This window comes from Cervus canadensis, chromosome 1 (genome assembly GCF_019320065.1).
Source record: "Cervus canadensis isolate Bull #8, Minnesota chromosome 1, ASM1932006v1, whole genome shotgun sequence".
Taxonomy (NCBI): Eukaryota; Metazoa; Chordata; class Mammalia; order Artiodactyla; family Cervidae; genus Cervus; species Cervus canadensis.
The window spans coordinates 14,521,363-14,531,505 of NC_057386.1; the positions used below are offsets into that span (position 1 = coordinate 14,521,363).

Here is a 10,143-nt window from a genome sequence, read left to right on the forward strand (position 1 = left end):
GAGGAGAGTGAAAAAGTTGGCTTAAAACTCAACATTCAAAAAACGAAGATCATGGCATCCGGTCCCATCACTTCATGGCAAACAGATGGGGAAACAATGGAAACAGTGAGAGACTTTATTTTGGGGGCTCCAAAATCACTGCAGATGGTGACTGCAGCCATGAAATTAAAAGATGCTTTCTCCTTGAAGAAAGGCTATGACCAACCTAGACAGCATACTAAAAAGTAGAGACATTACTTTGCCAACAAAGGTCCATCTAGTCTAAGCTATGGTTTTCCCAGTAGTCATGGATGGATGTGAGAGTTGAACTATAAAGAAAGCTGAGCGCCAAAGTTCAAAAGAGGCACTTTTGAACTGCGGTGTTGGAGAAGACTCTTGAGTGTCCCTTGGACTGCAAGGAGATCCAACCAGTCAATCCTAAAGGAAATCAGTCCTGAATATTCATTAGAAGGACTGATGCTAAAGCTGAAACTCCAATATTTTGGTCACCTGATGCGAAGAACTGACTCATTGGAAAAGACCCTGATGCTGGGAAAGATTGAGGGCAACAGAAGGGGACGACAGAGGGTGATATGGTTGGATGGCATCACCGACTCAATGGACATGAGTTTGAGCAAGTTCCAGGAGTTGGTGATGGACAGGGAGGCCTGGCGTGCTACATTCCTGGGGTCGCAAGAAGTCGGACACAACTGAGCGAAGGAACTGAACTGAACTGAGACTGTTGCCCACCGGGCTCCCCTGTCCCTGGGATTTTCTAGGCAAGAATACTGGGGTGGGTTGCCATTCTCTTCTCCAGGGGATCTTTCTGACCCAGGGATCAAACCTGAGTCTCCTGCATTTGCAGCCGGATTCTTTAGGGCTGAGCCACCTGGGAAGCCCATTTGCTTCTGCTACGTCCCTCTTAAAAAGAAAACCAATGGGGTGGGCTCTCAAGCTGAGACCCTGTGTGCACAGCCCTCAAGCTGGTGGCAGTGGAGAGGGGATGATGACAGGCCTGGGGGACATGACCCCAGAGAAGGAATGGGAACAGGACAAGTGAGAGGAGGTTCTAAATTATCCATTAGCACAGGCTGCCAGTGGTCCTTGCATAAATGTATAGAGCGCACAGGTGGGGGGAAAGGGAGAGAGAGAAGAGGCCAGGGTATAAAAAGGGCCCAGCAGGAACCAATCCCAGGATCCCAGGACCCAGTTCAGCAGACGACTCAGGGTCCTGTGGACAGCTCACCAGCTATGATGGTTGCAGGTAAGCTCACTAAAATCCCCTCCATTAGAATGTCCTAAAGGGGTGATGCGGGGGGCCCCGCCGATGGATGTGTCCACAGCTTTGGGTTTTAGGGCTTCCGAATGTGAACATAGGTATCTACCCCCAGGCATTTGGCCAAGTTTTAAAGGTTCTCAGTCCCTGGAGGGAAGGGCAGGCGGGGGCTGGCAGGAGATCAGGCGTCTAGCTCCCTGGGCCCCTCGGTCGCGGCCCTCCTGGTCTCTCCCTAGGCCCCCGGACCTCCCTGCTCCTGGCTTTTGCCCTGCTCTGCCTGCCCTGGACTCAGGAGGTGGGCGCCTTCCCGGCCATGTCCTTGTCCGGCCTGTTTGCCAATGCCGTGCTCCGGGCCCAACACCTGCATCAGCTGGCTGCTGACACCTTCAAAGAGTTTGTAAGCTCCCCAGGGATGCGTCCTAGGGGTGGGGAGGCAGGAAGGGGTGAATCTGCACCCCCTCCACAGAGTGGGGGGACACTGGGGAGTTCAGGGGAATTTTATCCAAGTGAGGATGCGGTCAGGGGAGCAGAAACGGGGGTGTGTGGGGTGGGGAGGGTTCCGAATAAGGCAGTGAGGGGAACCTCGCACCAACTTAGACCTGAGTGGGCGTGTTCTTCCCCCAGGAGCGCACCTACATCCCGGAGGGACAGAGATACTCCATCCAGAACACCCAGGTTGCCTTCTGCTTCTCTGAAACCATCCCGGCCCCCACGGGCAAGAACGAGGCCCAGCAGAAATCAGTGAGTGGCCACCTAGGACCGAGGAGCAGGGGACCTCCTTCATCCTAAGGAGGCTGCCCCAGCTCTCCGCACCGGGCCTGGGGCGGCCTTCTCCCCGAGGTGGCAGAGGGTGTTGGATGGCAGTGGAGGGTGGTGGTTGATGGTGGTGGCAGGAGGTCCTTGGGCAGAGGCCGGCCTTGCAGGGCCACCCCAAGCCCGCGGCGCCCACCAACCACCTATCTGCCAGCAGGACTTGGAGCTGCTTCGCATCTCGCTGCTCCTCATCCAGTCGTGGCTCGGGCCCCTGCAGTTCCTCAGCAGAGTCTTCACCAACAGTCTGGTGTTTGGCACCTCGGATCGCGTCTATGAGAAGCTAAAGGACCTGGAGGAGGGCATCCTGGCCCTGATGCGGGTGGGGATGCCGTTGTGGGTCCCTTCCACCCTGGGGGCCATGCCCACCCTATCCTGGCTTAGCCCAGAGGTGGGCAACACGCAAGGACGGGGGGAGAGAGATCCCTGCTCTCTCTCTGTTCCTAGAAGTCCAGCCTTGACTCAGGAGAAACCTTTTCCCCTTTTGAATCCTCCCTCCTCGCCCTTCTCCAAGCCTAGAGGGGAGGGTGGAAAACAGAGCGGGCAGGAGGGAGCCGCTCCTGAGGGCCCTTCGGCCTCTCTGTCTCTCCCTCCTTTGGCAGGAGCTGGAAGATGGCACCCCCCGGGCTGGGCAGATCCTCAAGCAGACCTATGACAAATTTGACACGAACATGCGCAGTGACGACGCGCTGCTCAAGAACTACGGTCTGCTCTCCTGCTTCCGGAAGGACCTGCACAAGACGGAGACGTACCTGCGGGTCATGAAGTGTCGCCGCTTCGGGGAGGCCAGCTGCGCCTTCTAGTTGCCAGCCATCTGTTGTTTGTTACCCCTCCCCCATGCCTTCCTAGACCCTGGAAGGTGCCACTCCAGTGCCCACTGTCCTTCCCTAATAAAATGAGGTTGCATCACAATGTCTGAGTAGGGGTCATTCTATTCTGGGGGGTGGGGTGGGGCAGGGCAGCAAGGGGGAGGATTGGGAAGACAATAGCAGGGATCCTGTGGGCTCTATGGGTACCCAGATGCTGAATAATTGACCAGGTTCCTCCTGGGCCAGAAAGAAGCAGGCACATCCCCTTCTCGGTGACACACCCTGTCCATGTCCCTGGGCCTTCGTTTCAGCTCCACTCATAGGATACTCATAGCTCAGGACAGCTCCACCTTCAATCCCATCTGCTAAAGTACTTGGAGTGGTTTCTCCCTCCCTCAACAGCACTACCAAACCAAACCTAGCCCCCCAAAATGGGAAGAAATGAGAGCAAGACAGGCCATTAAGTACAGAGGTAGAGAAAATGCCTCCAACGTGTGAGGAAGTAATGAGAGAAATCACAGAATTAGTTTTGTACAGAAATTTTAAGGTGACTACCCGCTCAGCCCAACTACCCTTGGGAAATGTGTATGTATTAGTCACTCAGTCGTGTCCAGCTCTTTGCGACCCCATGGACTGCAGCCCACCAGGCTCCTCTGTCCATGGGATTCTCCAGGCAAGAATACTGGAGTGGGTTGCCATTCCCCAGGGGATCTTCCCAACCCAAGGATCAAACCCAGGTTTCCTGCATTGCAGGGAGATTCTTTATCCTCTGAGCCACCAGGGAAGCCCTTTGGGAAATGGGAACCACGCAAAAATGGCTTTGGAACCAATAGGACCAGAATATTCGGGATCTGAACTGGGGCAAGGGAAGTGGAAGAGAGATTCTAAATGCACATGTACATGCTAAGTTGCTTCAGTCCTGTCCGACTATTTGCAGCCCCATGGACTGCAGCCCGCCAGGCTCCTCTGTCCGTGGGATTCTCCAGGCAAGAATACTGGAGTGGGTTGCCATTTCCTCCTCCAGGGGATCTTCCCGACCCAGGGATGGAACCAGTGTCTCTTATGTCTCCTGCATTGACAGGCGGGTTCTTTACCACTAGCGCCACCTGGGAAACCCAATTCTAATTGAGGGGTTCCAAATTCAGTGCCAACAGGTGTCAGGTTGGTTATGTACATAAGTGGCAAGGTCTGCATGTGAAGGGAGAAATAGCAACTAGCCCTTAGCCTGCTTGTGAAGGGTACAGCACAAGAGGGGTGGGAACCAGGGCAACCTAAAGAACTCAGGCCCCAACTAAGGATGCAGCCCATCCAGCCTTGTTACATTGCCTTGTCCTGCATTCAGGACTGCAGGAGGACTTTCCTGGTGGCCCAGTGGTTGAGAATCCACCTGCCGATGCAGGGGACACAGGTTCGATCCCTGACCTGGGAAGATTCTACATGCCTCAGGGCAACAAAGCCTGTACGTCACAACTACCAAAGCCCTCGCACTGCACTCTGCAACAAGAGAAGCCACTCAATGAGAAGCCTGCTCACCACAACTAGAAAGTAGAGTAGTCCCCACTCACTGCAACTAGAGAAAACCCTCTTGCAGCAACCAACACCCGGCACAGCCAAAACTAAATATATTATTTTAATAAAAAGACCTCAGGGGATTTCCCTGGTGGTTCAGCTTGTAAGGTTCTGTGCTCCCAATGGAGGGGGCCCATGTTCAACCCCTGGTTGGGGAACTAGATCCCTCATGCTGAAATTAAAGATCCCAAGTGCTGCAACCTGACTCAGCCAAATAAATAATTTTTTTTTTTTTTTTTAAAAAAAAGCTCAGGTGCAGGGGTGCCAGACCTTCTGATTCTTCGAGACAGGCAGGGTATCCAGACTTTCATGTAAAATTGAATATTTAAACGTTGGCAACTAATTCATATTGAAAACATTTTAAGGGCAAAATTTAATCCAACCACATTTGCTCTTCAAGCTGTCAGTGAGCAATTTGTTATTAGAGGAATGGATTGGGATAACTTGGAATAAGAGAAAGAATCAGGAAGACTTGGACTTGAACTTATGCTCAGGAAGAAATGACTTAACCTCCCTGAGACCCAGTTTGCTCACCTACAAAACAGAGATAATAATGTATTGCCTTATAAGGCTTGGGTGAGGAGTAAATGAAATAAGGTTTCTAAAGTGATTGACACATTACAGCACTTAAGAAGCTTCAGCTGTTTTTGCGTTGAACTGTAGGGTGCTCTGTGTTTTTCCAAAGGAATGTTTAAATGCTCATTATTGAATCACATTCTGTTTCCCTAATGGCAACTTGAATGTTTCTTTTTTCTTTCTAAATACACTTCAAAGGGCAGTTTTAAAGTGGTTTTTAGTCACCCAAGCACCTTGGCTAAGTAACTGGTGATCCACAAATTAATGCTTAGATGTTCAAAGTAACTCTATTTTCTGTTAAATTTTAATTTTTATCCATTAAATTTTGCTCATATCTTTATTATTTCTACTTTACTACTCACTTTAAGTTTTATTCTTTAAAAGCTTTCTATATTCTTTAAGTGGATTTTTAGATTACCAACTTTAGAGCTTTATTCTTTTCAAATATAAGATTTAAAGGTATAAGTTTTCCTTTAATCAGTGCTTTAGCTACATGCTACAAATTTTGATATTTTGTGATTTCATTATCGAGTTCAAGTATTTTCCAAATTTCTTTGACTATGGCAATTTAGACTTATGTTGCTTAATTTCCAAGTATTTCAGGAACATAAACAAGTATCAAAGCATTTAACAATATTGAATTAATATGGAGGATGTCCTCTAATGAAAATTAAGAAATTAACAACAAAGACGATTTTAGGGGAGGAAGCTTATTAACTTCCATAAGTACTGAAAAATGAGTTTTAAAATCTCCAACTAAAATTGCAGATTAATTTATCTCTTCTTTTTTTTTTCTCTTACGTGTTGTTATTTCTATCCATATTTGTAAAACATGATGTTACAAAATCAATAATTCTTTTACAATGAAAATAATCAGCAAATCTTCCTAAAAAGCTTTTAGGAAGTTTTTACATGCTGTAATGAATTTTCTTCCAAATGGGACACACTTGTATTCACTTGGGATATCTTACATTTAGTCATTAATGTAAATATACTTGGGGAGTGGTTGAAAGTTGGAATAATCAGAATCCTGGAGCTCCATTTCTTAGCTCAGAAACCATCCCTCTGCTTCAGGTCAATCTTTAATTGTCTGAGTTTATTTATTTATTTATTTTTTTTAAACATTTATTTTTATTCATTTGGCTGCATAGAGTCTTAGTTGTGGCATGTGGGATCTAGTTCCCTGACCAGGGATCGAACCCAGCCCCCCTGTCTCAGGAGCGCAGAGTCTTAGCCACTGGACCACCAGGGAATTCCCAGATTGTCTGAGTTTAAAATCATGAACTTTTGGGGACTTCCTTTGTGGTTCAGTGGCTAAGACCCCAAGCTCCAAATGCAGGGGGCCTGGGTTTGATCCCTGGTCAGGGAACTAGATCCCACATGCTGCAACTAAAAAGATCCCACATGCCACAACTAAGATGAATAAATAAATAAACTGCAGCCAAAATAAATAAATGAAAATCAGGGAAGTTTGGATTTAGGAGGGCATCACAGGGGCTTCCCCGGTGGCTCAGCAGTAAAGAATTCACCTGCAATGCAGGAGCCACAGAAGACAAGGGTTTGATCCCTGGGTCTGGAAGATCCCCTGGAGGAAGGCATGGCAACCCAGTCCAGTATTCTTGCCTGGAGAATCCATGGACAGAGGAGCCTGGGGGACTACAGTTCATGGAGTCGCAGAGAGTCGGACATGACTGAAGCGACGTAGCATGCATGCGCAGGGCCTCCTCCCAGGTCATCCTTCTTCCTTCTGATTTAGGATTCTTACGCTATGGTAGCTCTCACAGGTCATACTCAGTTGTGTTGCACTGGGGTCAAGGGAATCACTATTCATAAGGCAATTTATTCTATTAAACCCCTCAGGTTTCAGTAAAGTTTCTCTTATATTCAGCTGAAATCAATATCCCTGTAATGTCCCCCATTTGACTTTAGAATTATTTGCAGATCTCAAGGTCTTTAGAAGTTGATGTATTGAGCACAAATACTATTATCTATTACTTGAATAAGTGTTTTAAAGGGAAAGTGAGCCATATTAAAAAGTATGTGTTGAAAGAATGTGGCAGGAGAGGGGTGTTATAGCCACCAGTAAGAGGCCTCTATGTGGCTTCCTGGGTGGCGCTAGTGGTAAAGAACCTGCCTGATAACACAGGTAGACACAAGAGACCTGGGTTCGATCCCTGGGTTGGGGAGATCCCTGGAGTAGGAAATGGCACCCCACTCCGGTGTTCTTGCCTGGGAAATTCCATGTACAGCGGAGCCTGGTGGGCTACAGTCCATGGGGTGGGAAAGAGTAGGACAGGACAGTGGGCTTGTCAAGACAGCAGTAAACTGTAGGGGGAGCCACACTCCAGACAGCTTTGGGTCATCTCCTTCTAAGTCTAGCTGAAGCAACTCAACCACTGCTGGTTGAGAATTACAAAGATGCTAGTTGATTTTGCAAAATTTTTGAATTTAAAAAGAACTTGACGAGCCCACATGTTCCAACTACTAAAGTCCGCTGCACTCTAGCGCCTGGGGGCTGCAACTACTGAGCCTGCACGCCTACAGCCTGGGCTCCACAGAAAGAGAAGCCACTGCAATGAGAAGCCTGAACAACACAACGAACAGTAGCCCCTGCTCACTGAAACTAGAGAACAGCCCATGTAGCAAGGAACACCCAGTGCAGCCATAAATAAATAAATAATTTTTAAAAAAGAGACCTTAAAGATCATCTTCCCTAAACTCTCTGATTTGCCACCTGTTCATCTGCTTCCCTGGTGACTCAGATGATGAAGAATCCGAGTGCAATTCGGGAGACCTGGGCTCGATCCCTGGGTTGGGAAGATCCCCTGGAGGAGGGCATGGCAACCCACTCCAGGATTCTTGCCTGGAGAATCCCCATGGACAGAGGAGCCTGATGGGCTGAAGTCCATGGGGTCACAAGGAGTCGCAAACAGCTAAGCAACTAAGCACACAGAACTCACATACACATCTGCCTTTTCAGCTCTCCAGCTAGGCACTGGGTGGCAATCTTGAATGCAAATTAGAAATGCCTGAGATGTCTGCAGTAGTCTTCACTCCCTGAGATTCTAACTTTAATGTATCTGGGAGTGGAACCTGGACAAGAGAATTTTTAAATGCTCCCTGAGTGAGAAGGTTGAGAATTACTGAGTTGGAACCACAAAGATGAATTGCACATGTGCACGTGTGTGCTTGGTAAAAAGGAACAAAAGGAGATGGGGGACCTGGGCCAGTTTCAGTGTTTCTGTTTCCAGTTCTAGCCAGTTCATTTTATTTTCTATTTATTTTTTTAAGGCTTTTTAAAAATCCTTTTTAAAGTCCTTATTGAATTTGTTCCAATATTCCTTCTGTTTCATGTTTTGATTTGTAGACCACGAGGCGTGTGGGATCTTGGCTCCCTGACCAGGTATCAAACTCGCACCCCCTACACTGAAAGGCAGGACCATCGGGGAAGTCCATAACCAGTCAACTTTAAAAGTTCTAATAAGCCAGGAGTGAAAGACAAATGTTAGATGAGTCCTCACATATGAAGTACTTAGAGTAGTCAAATTCATAGAGACAGAAAGTAGAATGCTGGTTTACCAGGGACTGGGAGGAGGGTCAACAGGGAGCTGCTTAACAGAATTTTAGTTTTGCAAAATGAAAATGAGTTCTGGGGATGGGTTACACAATATGAGTGTGCGGTAAATGTTATGTATATTTTACCTCAATTTAAATCTTCACATTGAGGTATAACTGACATAAAACATTGTATTAGTTTCATATAGTGTATTAGTTTATATGTTTTTTAATACATAAGCTATATGTATGTTTCATATAATGATCTCATATTTGTATATATTGTGAAGTGATCACCACAGTAAGTCTAGCTAATATCTGTCAGCATACATGATTACAACTTTTTTTTCTTGTGATGAGAACTGTTTTTAAAGATTTTTTTTTATATGGATCATTTTCAAAGTCTTAATTAAATTTGTAAAAATATTGCTTCCATTTTATGTTTTGGTATTTTGACCACTAGGCATGTGGGATCTTAGCTCCCCAATCAGGGATCAAACCCAAATTTCCTGCATTGAATGGTGAACTCTTAACCACTGGACCACCAGGGAAGTCCTGTGATGAAAACTTTTAAGATCCATTCTCTTAGCAACTTTCAAATATGTAATACAGTATTAAATATAGCTACTATGCTGTATATTACATCCTAATGCATAATTTTAAAATGTTTAAAATATTTTTTAATGAAAACAACTTCTCTACGATTAGTGAGATGTGCATAAGAAAGAATTCAATAGACAGAGCTCCAGTAATCCTAGACCCTTTGGAATAATGTTTTTCTGACTTTATTTAATCTTTTAAGTTTAACCTGAAATGGCCATCCTGAATTTTTTCCATTATTATTGCTGAAATACATACAGTGAGCTTTGTCCTTTTATACACATTTGAGAGAACTGACACTTTCCCCTTTCTTCATGAGTTCGCCTCAGGTTATAGGCCCTGGGCTTCTGGGAGAAGCAAGAATGATACTTCTTTGTGGCTTCTTTGAGTCAGAATGCCCTGGCAAGCTGAGAAACATTTTGAGGGATACCAGAATCCCAGGGACAGCGGAGCCTGGTGGGCTGCCGTCTATGGAGTCGCACAGAATCGGACACGACTGAAGTGACTTAGCAGCAGCAGCAGCAGCAGTATTAGAAGGAACAATTCTTCCCAGTTTGTATGAGACTTTCCCAATTTTAGCATCAAAAGACCCATGTCACAGGACCCTCTCAGCTCTATGCAAACTGGGACAACTGGTCATCCTACCAGTAGTCTTAAATCTTAGGGAATATAAACTTAGAAAAAAAAAGGAAAAGTAGAGGAAAGAAAACAGAGTAGAAAAAGAGGAAGAGAGAACACAGTGGAAAAAAGAGTAAGAAAGTATTGATGATGTGTATGACTTCTGCTCATACACATTATCAGTGGTTATCATGGATTTCTGATTCTTGCTTTCAGTTTATTATGATTATCACCATCATTATATAGTACAAACTAATACTTGTAAATACACATATATGACACCGTGCTAGTGTATTTATAAGCACTAAGTCATTTCTTTCCAAATATAGTTGTATACCACATAAATGTTAT

General features: G+C 46.0%; 1 protein-coding gene across 1 annotated transcript; it reads left to right on the forward strand.

The window, feature by feature from the left end:
* The first annotated feature begins 1,176 nt into the window (after window positions 1-1,176).
* LOC122439621 (somatotropin) lies at window positions 1,177-2,973 on the forward strand. The gene is made up of 5 exons (XM_043464836.1): window positions 1,177-1,243; window positions 1,492-1,652; window positions 1,880-1,996; window positions 2,226-2,387; window positions 2,668-2,973. Exons 1-5 carry the CDS (start codon window positions 1,231-1,233, stop codon window positions 2,866-2,868), a joined length of 654 nt encoding a protein of 217 aa, XP_043320771.1. The 5' UTR covers window positions 1,177-1,230; the 3' UTR covers window positions 2,869-2,973.
* The last annotated feature ends 7,170 nt before the right edge of the window (window positions 2,974-10,143 follow it).

Excerpts from the sequence above, each read along its gene's own strand:
- LOC122439621 (XM_043464836.1), top strand. Across the intron at positions 1,653-1,879 it reads CTGACACCTTCAAAGAGTTT|GAGCGCACCTACATCCCGGA; the intron begins GTAAGCTCCCCA and ends TTCTTCCCCCAG. Across the intron at positions 1,997-2,225 it reads ACGAGGCCCAGCAGAAATCA|GACTTGGAGCTGCTTCGCAT; the intron begins GTGAGTGGCCAC and ends ATCTGCCAGCAG.